At 46.3% G+C, this 27,559-nt stretch overlaps 1 protein-coding gene across 1 annotated transcript in view; it reads left to right on the forward strand.

The window, feature by feature from the left end:
- The window catches only part of SORL1 (sortilin related receptor 1), an 852,839-nt gene that overhangs the window by 679,636 nt on the left and 145,644 nt on the right, over positions 1-27,559 (forward strand). Inside the window, exon 38 of the mRNA XM_078682321.1 lies at positions 7,045-7,117. Coding sequence (XP_078538447.1) covers positions 7,045-7,117 — 73 coding nt within the window. The remainder of the gene's footprint in view (positions 1-7,044; positions 7,118-27,559) is intronic.

Consider the following 27,559-nt stretch of genomic DNA (forward strand, 5'->3'; position numbering starts at 1 on the left):
TTCCTTTTCCACTCCTCTTGATAGACCCTTGCATGACTTGATCAAATAAGGAATTTGCCCAACCATCCCCATAACTGTTGGAAACCAACCTTGAGTTCACCAAAACTAAATAATCAACATTATTTGACACTTCTGTCTCCTCACCTGAATTAGTACCCTCTGAGTCATAAAACAAGGTGGAAATCCATAGCTATTCATCACTCTCCAATACTGCATGAATGCATCTACCGCTATATCACCTGGATCTGATCTCCACTGGATGTAACGGTCAACTGGATTGTCAACCGGTATGCAATGAGATCCACCCCAAGATGTGCCATACATTCCTGAATGTTCTGGAAATATTCCTCCTTTAATTTCCATTTGCTGAAATCCGTAACATTCCTTAAATTCCAATCCGCTACCACATTGTGAAACCCAGGTGAATATTCAGCCTTCAAACCAATTTTGTGCTTCAAGCAAATTCCCACATTTCCTTCACTATTCCTTGACCTGCTTCCTCCCAACTCATTTATATATTTCACTGCTGTTACATTGTTCTTGTTCAACAAAACTGAATTTCCTTGAAGCTGACATTGAAACTTCTCAGGGCAAACAATCCTGCTTTCATCTCTAGACAATATATATGCTCCTCTCTTTCCAAGACATCTTAAACTCATCCTGTCTCCTACCCTGAACACATGGCACCCCATCCTGATTTGCATGCATCTGTTTGCAAAACATTCTTTTTTTTGTCGTAATTTTTTTATTGAGACAGAATTATACAACAATTGCACTGCATGGTACAGAAGTCTAAAGGCACATCATCTGGTTTTAATCCAAATATTGCCAGACTGTTCCATGCTTCCTAAGTCTCCATCCTCCTTTTCAACTCTTTCCCTTGTCCCGGTATGACAAATCTTTTGAAAGCCCGATGTCTCAAGATGTTGTAAGACCCTGTAGTGGAAGGGTCCTGGAAATAGAGCCTGTATTGAAGAGAATAACAGACCGATCACTTGCGCCAACTCCCTCAATTTCACTTCCTCCTTTCTCAACACATTCCTTACTACTTGTCTTATCTTTTTTTTCCGGTATCGGAAATTGACTCTTTACAGAGTCCACCACAAATCCCAGAAACTCCAACCTCTGAGACGAAACCAGAACTGATGTTTCCAAATTGATTATAAAACCCAGTGATTCCAACAGATATGTTGTCCAGATAAACAATCCGTCGTATACCCTTTTCTCTAAAAAATCCCACTACTGGTCTTAAAACCTACGTAAAACACCAGGGAGCTGCAAACAAGCTGAAAAGGAGAAATGGAAACTGGTGTTAATGACCCTTCCATCTGAATTGTAAGTAGCACTGACTCGCTAAAGCTATTGGAATAGTGAAATGACCTTCTTTGAGATCCATTTACACCATCCAATCCAATTCTTGTAGCATGTCCCTGAAGAGATGAATCCCTCCCATCTTAAAATGTCTGTAGGTCACAAACTGATTTAAGATCCTCAAATTTATCATTGGTCTCCAACACTTGTCCTTTTTTTCCCCCACTAAATACAGGGTACTTCAATATCCAACCAGGTCTTCATCCACCTTCACTATTGCATTTTTTGCGTCTGATCCACCTCCATTACAATAGCCTCCACATAAAAAAAAACACTCTTTGTTTTTTTTGTTTGACGAGGCTCTGTGTCAAATTCTATTTGAACCCTTTACTGTTGCCAGTACCCTTGGAACTTTTGTTATCTTTCTCCATTGCTCCTTTCTTTTCTGATGCATTTCCCATATGCCTTCACTTGCCACCTGGACCTGTATTAACTCGATCTTCTCCTGAAATTGTGAAATATTCTTTCTCATCCATGTTTATCAAATTTCTTTAATTTCGGAGTACTTTTTTAACTCACTCTTAACCTGCCTCATGCAGTTCTTGAAATAGAAATGTTTTTGGCCTGTCTCACCGGACTCCTGCTCTGCCATTGGTAAAAAAAAAATTGTACCCAAACCTTGTATTTAATGTTATTTACATTTCTTCAGCTTTCCACTGATTATAGTTTTGTTTTTTTAGTCCACCTCAAATTTCCTCCAATTGCCTTGTCTCAGGTTCCTGCAACGATCGCAGACAAAATGCGTGTTGCAGGGATACCTGCCTCATATGCCAAATTCCTTCAGAAACTAACCTGCTTGCTTGCAAGAAAGGTCTAATTCCTTCAAAACAACACGTTCTGACTTTAAACGTCAGATGCGAAGCATGCCCTCAATAATATAGCAGTATCTGATAGAGACTACTAGCCGCAGATTCCTTAACTTAGAATTATCCCCAGGCGTGAGTCTGGATCCGGAAACCTTTTTTGCCCAGCATCTCTGCGTGCCGGGAGGACGGCACCACATGGCTCTGCCCAGGCGTCGCCCGCATATGTGACGTCTGCGAGGTCACATAAGTCCCACCCCGGCGCGCCTACGTCAATTTTTTCCTTTTCCGCGTGCAACGCGGATCCGATTCATGCTCCGGGCCTGTTTATGCCTTTCCCTTCTATTCTTGTGTTGTGGGAACAGTGTGCGGATGCCTTCGGGCTTCAAGACTTGTTCGTCTTGTGGGCGCTTGATGTCGGCGACGGACCCTCACCTAATTTGCATGTGGCGCTTGGGGGAGGATCACGGCTCCACTGATTGCAAGGCGTGCCAGCGGTTGAAGCCAAGTCGCGGGAGGAACGCCGAATGAAACTTCTTTCGGCTCGCATGTCCAGGCCGGCTTTGTCGCCTCGCTCAGCCGCTGCGGAAGGTTTTCGGAGCGGTCGTCATAGTCGTCATCCTCATCCCTCTCCTGTGCCTCAAGAGCGTCGCTCTCCTGTGGGTAAGTGTCGCAGTTTGTCCCCGAGGACTGGTTTCTGGCCTGTTGGGGCGTGGGCTTTCCACAGGTGATGCGGCCCTGCGTAACGTCCCCCTATCCATTGTTTCCCGGTGAGGGGCGTCGAGAGCCCATATGGAGGGATATGCGGCAACTTTGCAGGCCTCGCTGGTTCCTCCTCTTCCCCTCCTTGGACATCGGCGGATTCCTTGCGTGGTGCGAGGCCTTCCGCAGCATCGCCGGCGGCCCCGGCGCCGACTGGTTCGGATCCAGGCTTGGAGGATGTGGTGCCATTGGGGTGCAGCCCTTCGGGGGTCCCTCCCTCGGACCACGGTGCCCCGGCTTCGCCGCAAACTCCTACGGGAGTCCTTGTGGTGTCGTGGAAGGTCGCCGGGGCTCGGGTCGCATCCCCGAGCCCCTCTCGGCCCTTTGACAAGGTGATCCTGTCTAAGGTCGAGGTGACGGCGCTACGGTGCCGGCAGCTGCTGGCCCTGGCGGCGCCACAGGGGTCGGTGCATCCCCCTCATCCGGTCATGGTTTGAGGTTGGCGGGAGACCCCTCGCCCCACACCGGGCCCTTCTCGTTCCTCCACACAGGCGGCTGCCTCGTCAGAGGTCGAGTCGAGGCCGGCGGCGCCACAGGGGTCAGAGGGCCCCTCTCGTCCCCTTGTGGGTCGAGGCTGGCGGGGGACTCCTGGTAGGCCCCGGGCCCCTCTCGTTCCTCCACGCAGGTGGATGCCTCGCCGGAGGTCGAGTCAGCCTTGGCGCCGCCATGGGGCTCGGTGGACCTCTCTCGTTCCCCCATGGGTTGAGGTTGGCGGGGGATCCCTTGTCGCTTCCCGGTCCTCCACGCAGGTGGCTGCCTCGTTGGAGGTCGAGCCGGCGCCGCCCCTTGGCCACCTTGGCTCCATCCCAGCCCCGGCGCCGTGTGAAGAGGTGGAGGCCTGTCCGGCGTCTCCTGTGGTGTTGGACGACGACTCACTGCTCCAGGTTGCCTATTCTACAGCACCGGACAGGCGTCAGATCGCAGATTCATCCTCGGACGTCCCCTCTTCTCCAGAGGTTACGCACCTGCTGGTGTCCTCCTCACCGGAGACGGATCGTGGCTTTCTCCCCGGCGTCATCGAAGGACGACTCCTTGCCGCGGCCGCAGTTTTCACCAGTGGAACCACAAGTCCCCCACTCTTCAGCGCCTCTTTATCCCTATCAGGGCTTGCCCTTGCCCACTCCAGCTGGCTTCGGAGACGGCTGCCTTAGTTTGCAACTGTCGCCCACGGAGGAGCTTCTTTTTCCACCGCGGGGCCCTACGGAAGCGGGTGCATTCTTCGCACGCGCTATTTCCACGGCTGTGAGAATTCTGCGTATGGGAGATCTGGCAGCCCATTTCCCCGCTGATCTTCTTTTGGAGTTTCTCCACCAGGGTTCTGGTGAAAGGGAGCTGCTGCTCCCCTTTGAAGGTTCGCTCCATTCTTCTCTGACGGGGACTTGGGGGCACCCCGCCACGGGGGATCCGGTGCCCAACACCTTCTCCATCGACACCTGCCGGCGCCACGTGACCCGGCGTGTCTTTTCCACCACCCTTCTGCCAGTACGCCCCTGTTGCGGACCGCCTTTCCTTCCCTACTGTCGCTGTTGGCTCCACCTTCCCGGGAGGCCGGCTGGCTAGACTCTTGGGCCGCAATATGTTTGCTTTGACCAGTGCAACTCTGCGAGCCCTTAACACTTTGTGTGTTGGCTAGGGCCACCTCTTGTTTGTGGTACTCTGCGGAGTCCCTTGGATCTCCAGCTTCTAAGGAGGGTGCTGGTGTTGATTTGCGGCACCATGCGTTAGATGGCCGGGAGCTGGCGGCATTCATTCTGCGCTCCGCTCTGGACATCTCGCAGGGCTGGTGGATCTTCCCTTTGATGGCACCCTTCTGTTCCACACCCCGGCGTACTCAGCCATCCGGAGGTTCTTGGCGGGGCTTCGGCCTCCTCCTCCTCCTCCTCCTCCTCCGCCTCCTCCTCCTCATCCTCCTCCTCCTCTTCCTCCTTCTTCCCCCCGCCCCCACCCCCCTCAGTGACTGGTGAGTTGGGCTAGCTCTTGATGATGCTCTCCTTCTTTTTGGGCGAGTCGCCCTCATTGTTGTAGTTCTGTCTGTATTATGGCCACTCAAGCCCTCCTTGTTGAGGCTGTGGCTCTGTTGGCTGCTGGATGGCCCTTGTTTGCTGTGTGTGTTTTTGCTTCACCTGCCCCAGATTGGCCCTGAGATTAGGCCTTCTGTTTTTTCTCTTGGGCTGCTTGTTAAGCCTTCTGCGGTGGTCTTTTTCCCCGCGATTTTTTTCTGTTGTCCTCTGCTGCGGATGTTCTTCCAAAAAGGGTTTCCATGTCTTGGGACTTAACTTACCCTATGTGGGGTAGTGGTAGCTGTTATATAGCTTATGCTGTGCTGGGGGATTGTGGTCGCCTTCGGGCTTTTGCTCTCCATGGCGTTAATGTATGTTGCAGGTGCAATTTCCCCTTGCTGGATTAGACTGTCTTGATGGTGAGCCGGGGTGTCTTCCTCGGGGTCGCTGCACTGTGTGCTAGGCCTGACCTGCCGTTCTGCAACCTAGCATCGTGGCTCTCGTTTTGCTCCTTGGATCGTGTGCACGGACCCCTCGCTGCGGTGTGTCCGGACCTTTCTTCAATTTCATGTTCTCTATCTAGGAGGCTGAGATGTTGTGTTCCTCCTCCTTCTTCTTCTTCTTCCTGGTGTTGCCTGGGCAGTCTTCCGGGGGGGCCCCGGGCTGTTCTTCCTGCTTCCGACTGTTTTATTGCTGTCGGCGCTGTTCTGTCTGGTCTGTTGCCTTCCAACTGTGGTGGGCTCGCCTTCTTTTCCCTCATCTCCTTGGGCCCTCTAGGTTATTCTTTTCCTCCTCCTTGCCCTGGTATTGGTTGGAGGTTCTGTGGCCTTGTAGGGGCTTAGGGTGCTTTGGCCTCCCCTGGCTTGTCCTCGGTTCCTCAATTGAGGTGAACGGGCTTCCTTTCTTCTGTTTCGTTTTTCTTCCCACGCCCCCCTTGGGGTCGGTAGTGTTCTGCCTGTGGGGGCTCCCCCTTGCCGGGGCGAGGCTCTTCACCTGTCTGTTGGACTAGTCCCATGTGGGACCCTCTGTTCTGTCCAGGCTGGTGAGGTCCTTTCGCAGACCCTCCTTCCCCGGGGCTATGGCTAGTGTATCTATTCTACGTTAAGTAATCTGCGGCTAGTAGTCTCTATCAGATGTACGAGTTACTTACCTTCGGTAATGATGTATCTGGTAGAGATGATTCTAGCTGCAGATTCCTTCTCGGCCCGCCCTTCCTCCCCGTTCTGCGAGGACCTTTCGTTTGGTCTTCTGCGCTCGCCTCCCGGGAGGGTTGCTATGTCTCTGGTGGGTGTATTCATTGTTCTTTTGACAGGCAGTTTTGTCCTGTTTCTTGTTCCTTCCACCTCTATTGGCGCCTAGGAGGATGGATCTGGGGGTACTCATGTGCCCCTCTGTTCTGGCTGTTCCAGTTTCCGGATCCAGTCTCACGCCTGGGGATAATTCTATGTTAAGGAATCTGCGGCTAGAATCATCTCTACCAGATACATCATTACCGAAGGTAAGTAACTCGTACTATATGTCTATTTCCCAAATGAAGCCAAATCCATATATACCTCATTTAAAGAATGAACGGGCATCCGCGAGGCGTCTCTCTGTATCGATCTTAAGTTTTTTGGGGAAAATATTAGATGTGTTGAAACTATTGGTTTGCACCGTTACGCTACCTCCAAACTGACATCACCCATTATTCTGAAATGTGCTCTCCTTTTAATTTCAGACTTTATTTTATATTTTATTATTATGCGATATAACTCAAACTTATCAAATTCTATTTGTTTGTTAAAACATGATTCCACCCAAAAATGTGATAATCCATACACACTAAATGCATGTAAACAACCATAATATATGCAATACTAAACCAAATCTGCTAAGAGACAGCAAAAAAAAGGGAAGCTAATGGAAGACAGGGAGATTTTATTGGATTGCAGGATTCCGTTTCTTTGTGAAGTGGTTCTGTGCTCTGATTCCTGAAACTTTTAAGGGTTGCTGCTCAGAAGAGTGAATAAAAGATTAATGCTAGCCTCATGTCCTGGCATAAAATGGTGTAATTTTGTGATAACCTTTTAAGTGTTTGTTATACTAACGTGCATTTCTCTTTTTTGAAGGTTGCTGCGGTCACTAGTCGAGGAGTAGGAGAATGGAGTGACTTAATGTCCATTACCACCACAAAAGAGAAAGGTATGTTTTTTAAAATTCTTCAGCATTGATATAGCTTAAATTTCCTAATTTCAAGGAATACCTTTTTCCCCATGTATGTTAATCTTAACTTCTAAAGAAACCTTGTGTTATAGTAGCTCTCTACAGTTCAATATTTAAGTAGCTCTCTACAGTTCAATATTTAAGTATTTTTAACTGTGCCACTAGCCTTCTTTGGACAATGTCTTAGTTTTGGCAAAGCAGATTTCAGTTAAACAATCATTCCTTTAGTTAAATAGCTTAGATTTCAAATTGCAATTGTTCCTCACTAATAGTTATGATATGAGCTATTGGTGGTGTTTATTTATTTTCTACCTGCATATTGCAAAGGTTGTTTTTTAGGAATGGATCCACAAAGGGTGTTTTAGTACCCCTGCATTTAGCATTTCTGTGTTTCCAACCACTAGGAACTGATCATGTGTTGGGGCCATCCAATATTCTGTTCTCAAAGATGTGTAATCGACCAGCATCCTAGTTACACTGTCTTTATGCCCAAAGGTATTGACTGTGTTTCGACCCATAGAACAAACTTATAGGGTCATCATCAGGACGAACATCATTTGCAAATTCAGAGCATACAGGTAGATCCCAAGATAAAACATATATTTGGATGTTTACTAACCAAAAAATGGGTGCTTTTAAAAACATTTGATCTGTTGTCTCCTGAAAAATATATATATATACATATATATTACCTACTGGCGGTCGCCAGTAGGTATATATAGTTAGGATTTTTTCTCTATGGGATTTTTGAAAATTCTATGTCTAATAACTTTGGCGTTTGTGGACGGAATTGGCTGAAATTTTCAGGAAAATGGCACATTTTGTTTCTGAGTAGCCCTTGAAAATTTGGGGGGGGTTCGTCAAGGGGGGGCCGAGAAAAAAGGGGGGTCCCAAAACGTGTTTTTAACATTGAGTTTTCCATAGGGCGGTTGGCCTCACTTTTAGCCCGAACGGCTGAATGGATTTGCACGAAACTTGGCAAAATTGTAGGGACTGGTAGCCCGATGTGCCTTTTGTAGGTCTCAATATATGTGCTACAGTGGATTTTGAGAAATTAACGTTTAAAAAAAGATATATATCTGTAACAGCGGACCGGGCAGCGCTCCAGGACGCGTACTTTTCGCGCAACGGAGCTTTGTGAAGCGAAGCTGATTGGTTCTCCGGCGTCTGTAAACATTCCAAACAGTCCGTAGCGGCCGCCATCTTGTCTCTCGGTAGGATCGAGAGACAAGCGGAGGCCAAACCGAAGGGGCAAATGACCATAAGGGGGCATAGTAGATCCTCCCTGACCGTTTAGGTTTGATGTGGAGGTTTTAAAAGGGCCCCGCGGGGCAAAAAAAAAAAATAATAATAATAATCGAACAGCTGAATGGATTTGCACGAAACTTGGCAAAATTGTAGGGACTGGTAGCCCGATGTGCCTTTGCTAGATCTCAATATATGTGCTCCAGTGGATTTTGAGAAATTAACGTTCAAAAAAAGATATATATCTGTAACAGCGCACCGCTTCGCGTACTTTTCGCGTTACGGAGCTTTGCGAAGCGAAGCTGATTGGCTCTCCGGTGTCTGTAAACATTCCAAACAGTCCGTAGCGGCCGCCATCTTGTCTCTCGGTAGGATCGAACAGCTGAATGGATTTGCACGAAACTTGGCAAAATTGTAGGGACTGGTAGCCCGATGTGCCTTTGCTAGGTCTCAATATATGTGCTTCAGTGCATTTTGAGAAATTAACGTTCAAAAACAAGATATATATCTGTAACAGCGCTCCGCTTCGCGGAGATAAAATTATATGTGTATTACCTAGCTGTTGCTAACACCAGTTAGCGACGGCTAGTAGAAGATAGCGACCATCTTGGGCCCCACTTTGCATGTGAGTGATATTTATCACTAATGACAAGCAAAGTGGGCATGCCAAGATGTTAGCGACTGGAAACAGTCGCTAACATCGCTATCTCCTATTATCAACTTTTGGAAATATTCGAGATAAGCGCGAATATCTCCAAAAGCTACCACCTGCCCTGAGCAGTTCTTAGCCATGTTATCCAATGGGAGGTGGATAACATGGCTAAGAGCATTAGCTCGGTAATGCATGAATATCGCTGAGTTTTCAGCGATATTAATGCATTGCGGTCGTTTTTTATCGTATTTGCGATAAACCTTGATAATAGCAAGGTTTATCTGCGATAATTTCTGACGGTAAAAAAATCGTTGCTAAGCATCGTTAGGGATAAATATCGCTTAACTTTGGTAATATGCCCCAACGTCTGTTAACGTTCGATTCGAAGGAAATCAGGAAGTGTTGAAAAACATTGTCTGCGCCATCTTGTCTTTTTTCAAATGCCACACTTTTGTCGTGCACGGCAGCCATTTTAGATGCCTTGACCAGACCCACTCTGTGCACGCTGTCGATCCTTAGCATGGCTCCCCACCCTCGCAAGCATCTCCCCCAGGCAGTGGTCACCCCCGCTCTCTGTCTTATGCATGGGTAATAAACCTCCCCCCATCTGCGCTGCTCTTCCCTGAGAATCACACCCTGTGCCCGCCCGACACCTCCCTTTCGCCCTATTCACTACCGCACCCTCTGACACTCCTTTTCCTCTGTGTCCGATTGTCCAGGCTGGTCCTAGGGTATCAGCTAGCCCTGCAGATGTAGTTTATGGCCACAGCTGTAAAGAATCACCCCTCTTCAAAGGAGTTATAGTAGATCAAGGCCCACACTCGATGAGATCCGTCACAGCAGAAGCGTTGCTATTATCTGAAAACCATCCTGTATTGTGATTGGGGAGGGGACCGAGCCTGAAGCGGAAGATTCCAGGGATGACTCTTTGTACATCAAAGTTTTTACAATTATGTGTCACATTAAAAATATATAGCACTCCGACAAAGTAGTAAGATTATAAAACTTTAATAATTTATAAATATATACAAGAAAACAAAAATAGTAATAACATATAAACATTTTTAGGGAAAAACAACGAAGTAGCGGTCGGCTGTGCGAATAGTCCCAACGCAGCACAACGTCCAGATTTCCGGCGTGGGGCGTCGCGGGGGGTGGGTCATCAGTAGCAAACTGTTGTGCGAATAGTTCCAAGGCAGCAGAACGCGCTGAAATCTAGATGACACGAAAGTGATGTCTAGTAAGTTGCCACCCAGCAAATAACGGCGTGGGGCGTCGCGGGGGGTGGGTCATCAGTAGCAAACTGTTGTGCGAATAGTTCCAAGGCAGCAGAACGATGGCACCAAGGTGATGTCCAGTAAGTTGCCGCACTGGTTTTGGTATCCTACAATGCTGCTCCGAATAACGGCGTGGGGCGCCCCGGGGGAGGCGGCATGAACGGGCCTCTCCAGGTGGAGTGTCATCTGTTGTAGTGGGGCGCCCCTTTACCGTTTCAGTTGCCATTCCGTCCGTTTTTGGTCCACTGTGTCAAAAGCCGCAATTCAGCTGAGTTGCGCCCACTCTTGCGGTGCAGCGATAGGCGGCTGTCACAGGACTCTCAAAATGGCGGCAGGCTGTTTCCTTTTTGGGCCTGGTCCACTGAAATGGCCCTGGGACACCTTGGAAATCGGACGCTTGTCTGCTAGGTCTTGGACCCCATTCTCGAAAGCGTCCCCTCCGCCTTGAGAATTCATCAAAAGTTTTGGGGGCCCCGACTCCTGCAGGCTTCTGGTGGGGAGCGGCTGCCATGATTGCTCGCGGAATGACCACGACTGAGCTACGAGATGGTGGTGCTCTCATGCTGACGCCAGCTTCAGTCTGAAACATCCAGAAACAAGGTGGGGCTTTCATCGTTTGGGAAAAAAAAAAAGTTTTCATCCAATGAAAAGTGTTGTTTTTAGGTCATATGATCAAGCCTTCCATCATTAGGAAACCAAAAGTAAAATGAACCAATGAAAAGTTTTATAAACAAGTCACATGACCTGTTATGCGGCATAGGGTATAAAATGCGGAGAAAATACGTTGGCACGTGAGGCGGCGTCAGTAGCGGACCGATGTGCGAATAGGCCGAAGGCAATACACCGCGCCAAGATCCGGATGGCACCGAGGTGGTGTCATAGTTGAGAGTTCTGCGCAGCGGTTGTAACACTGTCTGAAGCTTATTTGCAGCTGCTGCAGCTTCACTACGCGCCAAGATCCGGATGGCACCGAGGTGGTGTCTAGTAAGGTGCACTGGTGTGGCCATCCTACAATGCTGAAAGTCGGCGTGGGGCGCCCCGTTGGCCTGTGAGTTTGCGTCAGTAGCGGACCGATGTGCGAATACGCCGAAGGCAGCACAACGCGCCAAGATCCGGATGGCACCGAGGTGGTGTCTAGTAAGTTGCCGCACTGGTGTGGCCATCCAACAATGCTGAAAGTCGGCGTGGGGCGCCCCGTTGGCCTGTGAGTTTGCGTCAGTAGCGGACCGATGTGCGAATAGGCCGAAGGCAGCACAACGCGCCAAGATCCGGATGGCACCGAGGTGGTGTTTAGTAAGTTGCCGCACTGGTGTGGCCATCCTACAATGCTGAAAGTCGGCGTGGGGCGCCCCGTTGGCCTGTGAGATGGCGTCAGTAGCGGACCGATGTGTGAATGGGGCCGAAGGCAGCACAACGCGCCAAGATCCGGATGGCACCGAGGTGGTGTTTAGTAAGTTGCCGCACTGGTGTGGCCATCCTACAATGCTGAAAGTCGGCGTGGGGCGCCCCGTTGGCCTGTGAGATGGCGTCAGTAGCGGACCGATGTGTGAATGGGGCCGAAGGCAGCGCAACAATATTTTCGGAATAGAAGACACCACTAGGCGCTGAGATGCCAAGATCCGGATGGCACCGAGGTGGTGTGTAGCAAGTTGCCGCACTGGTGTGGCCATCCTACAATGCTGAAAGTCGGCGTGGGGCGCCCCGTTGGCCTGTGAGTTTGCGTCAGTAGCGGACCGATGTGCGAATAGGCCGAAGGCAGCACAACGCGCCAAGATCCGGATGGCACCGAGGTGGTGTCTAGTAAGTTGTCGCACTTCTGTGGCCATCCTACAATGTTGAAAGTCGGCGTGGGGCGCCCCGTTGGCTTGTGAGATGGCGTCAGTAGCGGACCGATGTGCGAATGGGGCCAAAGGCAGCGCAACAATATTTTCTGATTTGAAGACACCACAAGGCGCTGAGATGCCAAGATCCGGATGGCACCGAGGTGGTGTCTAGCAAGTTGTGGCACTGGTGTGGCCATCCTACAATGGTAAAAGTCGACGTGGGGCGCCCTGTTGGCCTGTGAGATGGTGTCAGTAGCGGACTGATGTGCGAATGGGGCCAAAGGCAGCGCAACAATATTTTCTACAATATTTTCGGAGTAGAAGACACCACAAGGCGCTGAGATGCCAAGATCCGGATGGCACCGAGGTGATGTCTAAGTTGCGGACCGAAGTGTGAATGGGGCCAAAGGCAGCGCAACAATATTTTCTGAAGAGAATACACCACAAGGCGCTGAGATGCCAAGATCCGGATGGCACCGAGGTGATGTCTAAGTTGCGGACCGATGTGCGAATGGGGCCAAAGGCAGCGTAACAATATTTTCTGTATGGAAGATACCAGTAGGCGTTGAGATGCCAAGATTCGGATGGCACCGAGGTGATGTCTAGCAAGTTGCTGTACTGGTGTGGTCATCCTACAATGCTGAAACTCGGCGTGGGTCGCCCCATTAGCCTGTGAGATGGCGTCAGTAGCGGACCGATGTGCGAATAGGCCGAAGGCAGCACAACGCGCCAAGATCCGGATGTCACCGTGGTGGTTTCATAGTTGAGAGGCACTTCATCTGCAGTGGGGCGCCGAGATCCGGATGGCACCGAGGTGATGTCTAGCAAGTTGCTGTACTGGTGTGGCTATCCTACAATGCTGATAGTCGGCGTGGGGCGCCCCGTTGGCCTGTGAGATGGCGTCAGTAGCGGACCGATGTGCGAATGGGGCCAAAGGCAGCGCAACAATATATTCTGAATTGAAGACACCACAAGGCGCTGAGATGCCAAGTTCCAGATGGCACCGAGGTGGTGTCTAGCAAGTTGTGGCACTGGTGTGGCCATCCTACAATGGTAAAAGTCGGCGTGGGGCGCCCTGTTGGCCTGTGAGATGGTGTCAGTAGCGGACTGATGTGCGAATGGGGCCAAAGGCAGCGCAACAATATTTTCTGACTGACACCACAAGGCGCTGAGATGCCAAGATCCGGATGGCACCGAGGTGGTGTGTAGCAAGTTGCCGCACTGGTGTGGCCATCCTACAATGCTGAAAGTCGGCGTGGGGCGCCCCGTTGGCCTGTGAGTTTGCGTCAGTAGCGGACCGATGTGCGAATAGGCCGAAGGCAGCACAACGCGCCAAGATCCGGATGGCACCGAGGTGGTGTCTAGTAAGTTGTCGCACTTCTGTGGCCATCCTACAATGTTGAAAGTCGGCGTGGGGCGCCCCGTTGGCTTGTGAGATGGCGTCAGTAGCGGACCGATGTGCGAATGGGGCCAAAGGCAGCGCAACAATATTTTCTGATTTGAAGACACCACAAGGCGCTGAGATGCCAAGATCCGGATGGCACCGAGGTGGTGTCTAGCAAGTTGTGGCACTGGTGTGGCCATCCTACAATGGTAAAAGTCGACGTGGGGCGCCCTGTTGGCCTGTGAGATGGTGTCAGTAGCGGACTGATGTGCGAATGGGGCCAAAGGCAGCGCAACAATATTTTCTACAATATTTTCGGAGTAGAAGACACCACAAGGCGCTGAGATGCCAAGATCCGGATGGCACCGAGGTGATGTCTAAGTTGCGGACCGAAGTGTGAATGGGGCCAAAGGCAGCGCAACAATATTTTCTGAAGAGAATACACCACAAGGCGCTGAGATGCCAAGATCCGGATGGCACCGAGGTGATGTCTAAGTTGCGGACCGATGTGCGAATGGGGCCAAAGGCAGCGTAACAATATTTTCTGTATGGAAGATACCAGTAGGCGTTGAGATGCCAAGATTCGGATGGCACCGAGGTGATGTCTAGCAAGTTGCTGTACTGGTGTGGTCATCCTACAATGCTGAAACTCGGCGTGGGTCGCCCCATTAGCCTGTGAGATGGCGTCAGTAGCGGACCGATGTGCGAATAGGCCGAAGGCAGCACAACGCGCCAAGATCCGGATGTCACCGTGGTGGTTTCATAGTTGAGAGGCACTTCATCTGCAGTGGGGCGCCGAGATCCGGATGGCACCGAGGTGATGTCTAGCAAGTTGCTGTACTGGTGTGGCTATCCTACAATGCTGATAGTCGGCGTGGGGCGCCCCGTTGGCCTGTGAGATGGCGTCAGTAGCGGACCGATGTGCGAATGGGGCCAAAGGCAGCGCAACAATATATTCTGAATTGAAGACACCACAAGGCGCTGAGATGCCAAGTTCCAGATGGCACCGAGGTGGTGTCTAGCAAGTTGTGGCACTGGTGTGGCCATCCTACAATGGTAAAAGTCGGCGTGGGGCGCCCTGTTGGCCTGTGAGATGGTGTCAGTAGCGGACTGATGTGCGAATGGGGCCAAAGGCAGCGCAACAATATTTTCTGACTGACACCACAAGGCGCTGAGATGCCAAGATCCGGATGGCACCGAGGTGATGTCTAAGTTGCGGACCGATGTGCGAATGGGGCCAAAGGCAGCGCAACAATATTTTCTGAAGAGAAGACACCAAAAGGCGCTGACATTCCAAGATCCGGATGGCACCGAGGTGGTGTCTAGCAAGGTATGCAGTTGAGTTGTGTGCGCACTTGCGGCGAATAGGTCGAAGGCAGCATAACAATGTTTTCTGAATAGAAGACACCACAAGGCGTTGAGATTCGGTTACCACCGGGGTGATGTCTAGCAAGTTGCCGCACTGGTGTGGCCATCCTACAATACTGCTCCGAATAACGGCGTGGGGTGCCCGAAGGGGGGGGGGGGGAGCCGGTGTGAATGGGCCTTCCTAGGTGGAGGCTCGTCTGCTGTAGTGGGGCGCCCCTTTACCGTTTCAGTTGCCATTCAGCTGAGTTTCGGCTGCTGTTGATGCTACAGCGACAGGCGGCTGCAAGAGGACTCTCAAAATGGCGGCCTGTTCTTTGGATTTGGGCCTGGTCCACTAAAATGGCCCTGGGACACCTTAGAACTCGGACGCTCGATTTTTTTTTCCTTTCCTGTACATGCAAAAAAAGGTAAATGCCCGGTACGTTACACGCTTCATCTGCCACGATGAACTCTCCAGAGGAACCGAAAAAAAATATAGTTGTGGTAACTATACCATGCATCGTCATATGGAGAGGTGGCACCAATTAATTATAGTGCTGCATAAAAGAGAGATTTGGAGGAGAACCCCTGACCTGCTAGTACATTCATCAAAGAAGTGGCACTGAGAGCTTCAGAGGCAAGGGAAACGGTCCCAAATATTTAGAAGAACTTTGGAAAGATTAAAATGACATGTTTAGATTGTGGTAAATTAATTTCATGTGGACAGATGAGTGTTACTCTAATAAATACAGCATATGAACATCATCATAGTCGATGGTTGGTAGAGACATTTTGACTATATCCTGGACCTGCCCGTCCTCGCCCAAAATGGCGCCGGAATAAATGGGACTCGTAACTCCTTGTTGTGTACTGGTTGCAGAACCTTGAAATCACGAGATACGTATGCAGTTTTGAAGCACATGGCGGGCGGGGACGAGAATTGATTGAATATTTCGACATCCCTATTGATATTAAGTTCTGATGTGTTATTGATTACTGTACTGTTGAAAGTTCGAATTAACGTCACCCATGGTACTTGCCCGCAAATGTATATCTAGATAATTTTATTGTAACTGGCCCTGTCGTATTTTAATTATAAAATGTACGTCCACCGATTCCGTAACTGTTAGACACCTTAGTTCTTGCAACCTAATGGCCCGCCCGTTACGTTCCTCTACAGTGTAAATGTCTAATCATCATATACGATTACAGTTTGCTCCGTGGCAGGCCCACGTGGTTATAGGCTCGTATTTGTATAATGAAATTTTCACAATAAAGGTTTTTAAAAGAAAACATGGTAGTAGTATATACATTGGTAAAGTTTTTAATAATAGTCACTGTTTTAGAATCATTAAAAGGCAAGTGAAATAAAGCAGACCAATTACATGAAGGGTAAAAGGTATAATACGAAGGAACGCAGTAAAGATAAATGGTCAAGGGCTGTTGTGTTTTCTATTCCTGCAACATAAAGTGATCGATAAGAATCTCATATTCAGGCGTATCCGCGACTAAGACAGCAGGTCGACCCTCTTTTGCTCAACGGCTCCGTCATGGGACGAAGAAACGCTCTTTTTCTCGAAAAAAGAATATATTTTACTTGCAGGACAGTTGTAAAATTTCCGGGAAAGTACATTAGCCTGGAACATTATAACATATATTTAAGAAAAAATAATGTTCGGAAGTAATGAAAAGCATAATTTTTAGGTGATATGACCAAGCCTTTCATCATTACAATAAGAAAAGTAAAATGAACCAATGAAAAGTTTTATTAACAAGTCACATGACTTGTTATGCTTACGTTACGCGCTGCACGCCCCGGATGACTTCCGGATGCGCTAACGCGGCGCGTCATATGACGCATTACGCGACAACGCAGGTCCAGAATATAGTCAAAATGTCTCCACCAACCAGCGGTCGGAACACAACCCCTTTCAGCAGGCTAAATAGTTCTGTTAAATGACAACAGAAGGGACAGGCAACAAGAACCATCAGTCAAAGAGGGGAGGGCTAGTTCTTCTCTACCGGGTTACATTGGGGCGCTACCGGAACTGATCGAATTGGTAGTCTACAGTGTTTCTGGATGTTTCAGACTGAAGCTGGGGTTAGCATGAGAGCAGCACCATTTCGTAGCTCCGTTGTGGCTATTCCGCAACCAATCATGGCAGCCGCTCTTAATCGTTATTTTGGGCGGGGTGGGTGGCGGAGCCGAGCTGTTTTGCAGCCATCATTGTGTGGAGTTCAGTTCATCTCACTAGTTTTGTATTTGTCATGAGGGGTTGTTCCTAATGTTTCTATTTTAGCGAGGTCAAAAAGAGATCCCATTAGTGGCCTACTGATTTTACTCGATTCCTTTTCTTTTTTTTTACACGATTTTTCGTTATCTGCAAAGACTAAACAGAGTATTGCGACTCTGTGTTTGTTTGTAAATAGAGAATGAACCAAAGAGAACTAATTCTAAAACAGTAAATACTTGGATAACAATCAATCAAATGGAGAGAGAAGCAGGCACGGCGGATTACAACGGGGGCAAAGGCCTGCGTTAACTACCTTTCACTATCTGCAAAGAGAGAGTACTCCTAATAGAAATGAGGGGGGGGGCACCATTCAAAGCAGATCAGTGTGCATAAACACGAAAATGTTTTCACTTACCACGTACTTGACATTCGACAGCTTATGATATTTGCTATTAAAAAACCATTGAAATTCACTGAAAAAACCATAGGTTATAGACCATATATAGTTAGGAATTAGCATTTACAAAACCTTGAAAATTCACTGAAAAAACCATAGGTTATAGACCATATATAGTTAGGAATTAGCATTTAAAAAACCTTATTTTACTCACACAAAACCATTGAAATTCCATATATAGTTAGTTGCACTAACTATATATCGCGCACCCGCAATCCACTGCTGATCATGTCACATATTACATCATTCATGACATGGTCAGTGACATCACTGATGACATCACTGATGACATCTCAAATGACATCACTGATGACATCACTGATGACATCTCAAATGACATCACTGATGACATCACTGATGACATCTCATATTACATCACTGATGACATCACTGATGACATCTCAAATGACATTACTGATCACATCACTGATGACATCATTCATGTGATAATACGATGAACCTCTTCAGACTCTAATATAACCTTAGATACACTCAGTGTAAACAGACACTCACAGACTGTCACTCATCCATGGAGTTACTCACACACCTAGTCAGTCATGCAAAGAATCAATCACACCTCCATTTCCTCAACTATACAGTTATACACACCTTACTTATTCAAACATATACTAACACATATTTACTCTATTATACAATCCCTGATACAAGTTCACAGTGATCCATACAGCCACTCACACATTCACTTGCTCTTATGCACAGTTATTTATATATGTCAACTCTCACATGTACTGTGTTTTACATATGTACTTACTTTGACATGCAGCACTGAGATATCCATTCACTCACCAATACACTCATGCACACAGTCAACCGCCCATACAGCTGTTTCCACATGCACTTTTGAACCCATACATCTAGTGAATCAACTGCTCACACATCTATGCACAGAGTCATACACCTCCCAGCCACCCACACACACACTCAGTCTCCCATAGAAATACTTGGGCAACCAATCAATAACCCATATAGTTACTCATATAGCTACTGATCAACACATGCAGCAGTTTACAGAACAACAGACATAATGATGCACAAATTAAGACAGTTTAGTCACTAACCCATGCACTCAGTGAGACACATTTAATCACTCACTCATACATTCAGTCATGCACCTACTAAATCCTTTGTCCAGACACTTATACTTCCACTCATTCTTCAATATGTAAGACACATTTTAACTTTACAGAAACATACAGTCACTGGATGTTGTCATCAGTGATGTCATCAGTGATGTCATTTGAGATGTCAGCAGTGATGTCATCAGTGATGTCACTGACCATGTCATGAATGATGTAATATGTGACATGATCAGCAGTGGATTGCGGGTGCGCGATATATAGTTAGTGCAACTAACTATATATGGAATTTCAATGGTTTTGTGTGAGTAAAATAAGGTTTTTTAAATGCTAATTCCTAACTATATATGGTCTATAACCTATGGTTTTTTCAGTGAATATATATATATATATATAGTTATCCAAATGAATTGAGGAAAGATGTCCCTGTAGAGCAAAAGAAATGAAAAAAATCACATATCGGGTAAAACTGGCCAAAATCTGAGAGGGAAATTATTTTATTTTATAGCATTTGTAAGGCGCGCAGCTACCCACAAAGGGTTTCCCGGCGCCAAGAACGCAAAGCACTCCGATATCACTGGGGGGAGGACAGACAAAGCAATTATTTATTAAAAAGCCACGTTTTTATACTCTTTCTAAAATTCACATAGCTTTCCTCCTTGCGAATGTGAGAGGGCAATGTGTTCCACAGCACTGGCCCCAGGTAGGAGAACGATCTCCCGCCTATTCTGGCTCTTTTAAACCTTGGTACTGCAAAGTTTGCCGCTGTACCTGAACGCAGGTTACGGTTTGGGAGGTAGGGCTTAGCAAGGGCCTGAAGATATTTGGGGGCAGTGCCGGCTTTGATTCTAAATAAATAGCTCAAGGCTTTGAAACGAATACGGTTCTCGACCTTAAGCCAATGCAGATCCTTGAGATATTGGGTGATCCTAGCAGATCTGGGGATTTTACAAAGCAGTCTAGCCGCAGCGTTCTGCACTAATTGCAGACGCTTTATCACTGTCTTATTTGAACCCAGGTATAAGATGTTACCGTAATCAAGCCGAGATGTCACTAAGGCATTGATCACGGTCTTCTGGGTAGTAGGTGGCAGCATCCAGATGATTTTGCGTAACCATTTGATAATGGTGAAGCATATACCTGCCACTTTGTTTGCTTGCTGGGACATAGATAAACAGTCATCAATGGTGACCCCAAGGTTTCTAACCTGCGAAGCTGGAAATGGAAGTTTACCCAATGATGGTGGCCAATGGGAATCATTCCAGAGATCTTTGCAATTTCCTAACAGGAGTACCTCTGTTTTATCTCCATTCAGCTTAAGTTGGTTGTCTGACATCCAGCAAAAGATTTCATGGAGGCCTATTTTTAATGCAGATGGGGTAGACATGTCAGATTTGGAGAGTGAGAATAGGACTTGTGAATCATCTGCATAAGTCATTAAACTTAAGCCAGCATTTTCTACAAGATTAGCCAGTGGACGTAAGTATAAATTAAAAAGCAGAGGGCTCAAAATTGATCCCTGTGGCACTCCATGAGGAGAATGGAATACCTCAGAGCAAGCCTCCGAAGAGGAGATCTGGAAAGTACGGAGGGAGAGGTAGGATCTAATCCATTCCAGAGCTTTGCCTTCGACACCATTCTCCCCCAGCCTGTCCAGCAGTATGGGGTGAGAAATGGTGTCGAAAGCCGCACTAAGATCTAACAAGACCAGTGCTACTGTTTGGCCGTTGTCCATGAGCTCCCTGATCCTTTCTGTGACCCCGAGCAGGGCCGTCTCAGTAGAATAACCACTCCTAAACCCCGATTGAGACGAATGTAGGAGATTATTGTTTTCTACGTAAGTTGAGAGTGCCTTATGGATATGCCTCTCTAGGATCTTAGAAAAGGCGGGTAGCAACGAAATTGGGCGATAATTGGCCAATGTCATCGGGTCTGCGCCTGGTTTTTTGAGTAGGGGGCTGACCATAGCATGTTTCCATAGAGCAGGAACTATAGCTTGCTCTATGGATGCATTCAATATTTCTGCTATGGAAATTAAGGCAGTATCCTCTAATTTGTTTACGATACTGACAGGAATCGGGTCACGAGGGGAACCCGATTTGATTGATTTAAGTAGTTCCTTCAGTATATCTAATTTAATAGGAGGCCAGGCTTCAAGATGACAATTTACTCTAGGGACTAGAGTGGTGTTTCCTTGCTTGTCTGTTGTCTTGCTAGCGTTTTTAATATTAGAGACGATGTTCTCAATCTTATTCGTAAAGAAAGAGGCCAAGTCCTGGCATTGCTGGGTATTAAGAGGGGTAGGTTCTGCTCTAGCGTTCTCCCCAGCTAACTCTTTTACCGTGTTAAAGAGAGTCTGGGATTTGTTTACGGCCATGTTAATTGTATTGGTTACATAGCAAGCTTTGGCTTTCATGCAAGCTGAATGGTAACAATTTCTGGCCTTTCGGTAAACTTCTTTTTGGTAAAGGTCGTAATTTTTTCGCCACTGTCTCTCTAGGTTCTTACAGCTAGATTTTTCTTTCTTCAAGGCTTCTGTGAACCAGGGAGCAGGAGGGCGATGGACTTTCCCTTTACAACGGGCTAGAGGCAGGCAAGTATCAACAGCACCAGTTAGCCACTCTTGTGTTAGCTCTGCAATGCTGTCCATATCTCCATCCAAATTTGGATGATGTTCCTTCAAAGCATTGTTCAAGTCCTCCAGATTTAGGGATTTCCAATTTCTTCTACAAGATTCTGTAGGAGTCGAAAATGGACCTTTTTTGGGCTCCAACAAAATGGCAAAAGTTAGAAGAAAGTGATCTGACCATAGGACAGGCGTGGTGTTAAGCCATGAAAGTTCTTTCATGCTTGATATTATAGGGTCCAGCAAGTGTCCGGCTTTATGGGTTGGACCGCTGTTTCGTAGTATCATGTCCAACACCATGAGGTCATCTATTAGATTTTTACAGGTCTTGCTTTGGGCATCGTCTAGATGAAGATTCAAGTCTCCTAATACGGTATAATTTTGGGCTTTTAGATGTTGGGGTAGGATAAAATTTGCCAGGTCACCTGACCAAGATGGATTATTTCCTGGTGGTCGGTAGATTAATAGTCCGGAAAAGGTGAAATTTGGACTAAGGGAAATTTTGAAAGAAGCAGCCTCGCAGTTAGGAATAGCTGCAGGTTCAAAAGTGCACACATAGTCTCTGCTGTAAATAATTGCAATACCCCCTCCTATTTGTCCTACCCTATCTCTCCTGGCTATAGCATAGCTCGGGGGGAGGGCGGTTGCCACATCGGGGCCTGATCCATCGTGGAGCCACGTCTCAGTTAAAAATATAGCGGTGGGCTTTCTGTCAATCAGTAGGTGAAAAATATCTAATTTATGCTGGGGCAGTGAACGGCAGTTTATCAAAAAGAATAAATGTTCTTTTGAACTAACTTTCTGTTGATAGGGTTTAACAACAGTCTCCTGTGGGGTAACAGGATAGGGCTGATAGTTAGTCAGGGTAAGGGTACACTCTGGGCATGTTTGTGCACCAGCTAGTAGAGGATTCAAAGTTATACAGGTGTCATGGCTAGAGGGGCGTAACGCCCTAAGTTGGTTACCTGTTAGCATATCTTTACTATGAGGTGGGCAGAGGGTCGTGCCCTATGTCCCGGCCTGGCCCGGACGGGCACAGACGGGCTGACTCTGGCTGGACTCCGGCGAAGACGAGGCGCGTCCGCTCAAAACGCGTCCGCTAACGCGGAAGAGACCGTTTCCTTATGAAGCCGAGCCTAGAGCGCTCTCACCACTCTATCCCACCCCAAAATGGCCGCCACGAAATTTCCTACTGCTCGGTACCTTGCCCTAAAACGGCAGGAACGAGCGTGTGTATGCTGGGGTGACTGCGTGTGGGCGAACAGGTATGCTGAATGCAAATTATTGATTTTTCAAACACAGAAAAACAATTCTTAATTTCACATGCTGCAAATGCTAATTTTTTAAAACTTCGCGTCAGTAACGCTTCCTAAAAACAATTCCAAGTCCTCCACGTAAAGAGTCCACTTACACATAGTTGACAGAAGTGTCTTAAATGCCCAAAGAAAATGAAAAAGTGACCCACATCAGTGATCAGCATTAATTAGTATTGTCTCTCACTGGGTGGCTACTAAGAAAATTAGCAAAATAAAATGCAACAGGTCATCTGGAGATGGGAGGGTCTAAATATCCAGAAAGAGGCAATAAAATATATGGGCTCAATTGAGCATGTATGTCACACACTAGAGGGGAAAAGTACAGTTCCTTAGGCTGCCTTGAATTCCAAGTCCCACTTATGGCCATCACGCATTTGCAGCAATGGAACGCAGAAATCTGCTTTTTCAAATAGATTAACACAGGAGCTGTGTGTGCTTCAATTCGGAAGTGGTTGAAGGACCAACTAAATGAGAAATGTGGCGCGATCTTGGAAAAAATTACTTGTATTATAACTAAATGTAGTGGCGAGAAAAGGTATGAAACATGAGAAAGCGACACCCTCATGTTGATATCACCCAAAAGCCACTTGTTCTTTAGCTATTCAATGTGTCACAAGTATTCGCTCCCACAAACAAATCCAAGAAGAGCTAACATATTAAGAAAAAAACGCTGCCATCTTGAAAGGACCAAAAAGTCCACAAGGTTTGAAGAAGTGCACACAATAGAAAATTTAAAAAGTAATGTCCTAATTTGTTTGGAACAAAAAGTCCCAGTGTCCACCGAATAGGTTGTTCCAATCAATATGAAGTAGACTATAAAAGATTGTGTAAATAGCTGTATCTGAATAAAACAGTAATTGACTAACAAAAATATTTTGTACGAGTAACTTTCATAAATATAACAACAATTAACAATTTTCATTTAAAACCTTTGTATAAATGCTGTAAGACAGAGGTGCCTTTAGATACTAAGGATGGCAAGAGTAACATAAAATGTGTCAAAACGCTAAGGATACATGTACAATCAAATTAACAAATGCCATCCTTCCAAGGTATTGAGGCCAGAAATAGTTGCTGTGCATTTCATGATCCATTTTTCATTCCCACGTGTGAAAGGATGGCTGCATATCGCATACACTTGATGGGAGCTTTACTTGGTCAATAACTTGCTGGGTGAATGAGTTTTCTGAATGGGACATAGTCATGAAATGTGTTACCATGGGTACATTGTGATCATGGTGGTCATCCGTGGTATGAGAAGAGTCGTATAACATTGGCCAATCATGTGTGGACATTAAAGAATTAATATAACTCAAAATACGGAGCAATTGGATTCATTAGCGAAAGGAATTAAGAAAAAGTAAACAAATATGTGTAATTTACAACGATCACCGCTGTGCGCCTGGATTTGGGGTGTAGAGACGCCCCATCTATGCTATTACATTGTGAACTTGACATTTGATTCTGCTTTTATTTTGGAAGATGCCATCTTTAACTTTGTGTAGTTGGTCTGATATAAACCCTATTACAAGGAAATATGATAGCATAAACTACATTTGTAGGGTTACATCTTTAGAATTCATGTTTAACACTTTTTGTGTCAAGGGTTTGGGTACAAACTGAACAGATACGCTATTTAAAAGGACCCATAACACATGGTAGGCCTATTAGGCGAGCAGTGGTGTATTGTGTGGGTTACCAAGACATTGCTTGTAGCAGATTGACTCTTCTAATTTTATAACAGCTAAAATACAAGAGTGGTGGTTCCTCAAATAAACCTGTTTCCATCAGAACATTCCAATGTTTTTTTCATGACAATGGTCATTTTGTTTGATACTGGGCTATAGGTGCTATCAAAGACTGTGTGGTTAGGAGATTGTCTGGTATCGGGTGTAAGTAATGTTTCTCTAGGCCAATGCCATGCCTGTTTGAGGGCACCTGATACCATACGTCTAGGATAGCCTCTTTCTTCTATTTTTTTCAGATAGTATGACAGCTTCCCTGAAATTTTCATAGGTCCATTTACAGTTTCTTCAGGTGCAAATAAATTGGATGTATGCAAGATTATGTTGGAGGCCCCTGGGATGAAAACTGTCGTAGGCGAGAAGAGTACTTCTTTCTGTAGGTTTTCTGTAGAGATCTGTACAGGTTTTCCATAAGAGTCCCTGATGACACGGTGTGGTCTCAGTTTTTGTTCCCAATGGATAGTCAAAATGTTCAGGCTTTAGTTTTGAGGGATATTAGTATACAATGATTTGATATCTAACACAACCAGAAGATCCTGTTAAGGATCAGATTCCAGGTCTTTGGTCTGATTGATCAATTCCATACTGTCTCAGATATATGTCTGCGTGAGAGGGACAAAGTCTTTTATAAAAAAATATCCAGGTATTTTCCTAAAAGGCCTAAAAAGGAGCCACAAACTGAGGCAATAGGTCTCGCTGGAAGGTTAGTAGATGTCTTATGTATTTTGGGAGGGATATAAAATACTGGTATCCCGGGAGCATTATTGTTTAGAAAAAGAAACTCATTATGGCTTAGAAATGTTTCTCTTCACCAGTTTTGTTGAGTGATAGTATGGTATTTTGGATTTGTTTGATTAGGTTACCTCTCAGTAATAAATAATGTTCTGTATTAGACAATTGGTATAGGATTTCTTTCCTGTATTTGTCAAAGTCCATTATGACAATGCCGCTGCCTTTATCAGCGGGCTTGATGATTATGTTGTCATTATTTTTGAGGGAGTTCAGGGTCAGACGTTCCTCCTAGGTGATATTATAAGATACATACTCAATTGAGTTTCATAATGTCTGTTGGTACCGTTTTCTCAAATATCAAAACTTTTTTAGGCATTGAGATACTGGGAGGACTAAAGGTGGATTTAGGGTGTAAAGCTGTGCTGTCTCTCTAGGTATCTGCTGGGTTGTCTTGGACGAAGACCTTAAGTCTAATTGCACGGCAAAACAATCTTACTAGGTCTTCATGTAATTATAAGAAGTCACTTTTCTCAGTGCCAAAAAAGGTCAAGCCACTACGTAAGAGGTTCCTTTCTTCAGCAGTTAGTGTATATCTTGAAATATAAATAATTTGGATGGTTTACTTGTAGTCTTATATCCCATTTGATTCCCCTACTGCATTTATTGTGGAGGTCCCTATTGGTAATATTTCCATTTTGTTCTTCGTTCCCCTGGGTACTCTTAGTATTGATGACCTTGTCTACCTCCCCTCCCCTGACCACTGCAGCAGCTGTTCTAATAAAAGAAAATCTGTTGGTTGCTTGTGTTGGCTCAATGAAGGCATTCTAGGGCATCCTCTGAAGAACTGTTATAGGAGACTGAAAAGGCAACTGATTTCTGGTTCTTCCTTCTCCCCCATGGTCTTTGCTGGGTGCTGGGAGGTGGTTGTTTGTAAAATGTGTCAGATTAATATAGGTAGACATTTTCTCTGCTGTAGTTTTTATACCTTTCTATATTTTGTTATTTTTGTGGTGTTTAATTGAAGTTCCTGATTTATTTTTCTCTTAATTTATCCATTGCTCGTTTTGCATCACCTAGGGCATCTGTTTCTCTGATAAGCTTTTCTAATTCCACTATTTCTTCAAGTTCTTTCTTGTTTTGCTCTAAAGCGGTGTCAATGCCTAGCACAATGTTGTGGCCTGAACACTTTGCAGCCAGATTTCTAAAACCAGTGCGATATATGAGGTCATTTAGAAAAATTGCTGGTGGGTTCCGGATTGATTTGCAGACCAAGTGCAATTACTCCAGCTTTGAGAAGATCCGTTAATATGCATGCATGCAATAAAGTTCTCGAATGTTTCGTCAGTTTCTGTAATTTTTCAAGATTTGTGTAGTGGTAAGTGGTATGGATTGGGTTGGATTTTGGCCAACCCCAACAGGTATGGCCCAGCAGGTATTTTGTTAACATGCTCTTCTTTATAAGTAAGAGTTTAATCAGAACTCCTGTCTACCTCCACTGTTTGTAAATATGAACCCATTAGTTAATTTGAATTAACCTATACAAAAAAAATTCTCTGTCACAGAACTAAACTGACTTCTTGTAAAAAATCTCAGAAGTGACCCATAAGCCTGAAGAGAGGACAGGGTGCTTAGCGACAAACGTTCTTCTAGGTTTTATTTGATGTCAAATCATTTTTCAATTGCTAATAGTTCAACAGTACCAATCATAAATTCACGAGTAAATAGAAACATAAATGTAAGGAGACTTCAGGTTATTTCATTCCTATATATATATATATATATCTGGCAAGCTCGACTGAGCATCTGTTTGAATTGCGTTGGCAATAAGCTCCAGAACCCACCACGAAGCTTGGAGAAGACAGCGGCAGGGGATATTGCATCCTCTATTCGGGTAACCAGGTTCCTGTGTTCACCCCCGCTAAGGATTCTAAGCAGAAGGGTAGCAGCGGTAAAGAAGGGAGACTCGAGGGGGCATGGAGTTGTGGCATCTGGCTTACCTCCCATCGGATTCTTTCAGCTGTGCCTCCCACGGACACTCTCGCTGGTAATGTCACCCCATTTGATTTGTATCCAGTCCCGCTATGCTGAACATTGGGGCATTATGGGACATGCAGTTCCACCACACGGGGCTGCATTTGGATATGGACTATATTGAGGGGGCGGAGCATAGAGGACAAAACAACAGAGTGGAAGGACTGTATTTACCACGCAGCGCTAGGAGCAGTTGGAGAGGGGCGCTGAGGAAGGCCAATGTTGCCGAAATGCATCCGCCTGAGCCAGCTGCTTAATAAAGTGCTCCTGATTGTCTCCCTTGGGTCACGGTCTTTTTCTTTGGAGGAAGTCATGTTTCAGACATTCATGCGCGTACGCCAGTGCGCATTCACGTGTACCCCCGCTGCATCAAGTTGGTCTGGACTATCTGGCAAGCTCGACTGAGCATCTGTTTGTATTGCGTTGGCAATAAGCTCCAGAACCCACCACGAAGC

This window comes from Lissotriton helveticus, chromosome 3_1, assembly GCF_964261635.1.
Source record: "Lissotriton helveticus chromosome 3_1, aLisHel1.1, whole genome shotgun sequence".
In the NCBI taxonomy this organism is placed as follows: Eukaryota; Metazoa; Chordata; class Amphibia; order Caudata; family Salamandridae; genus Lissotriton; species Lissotriton helveticus.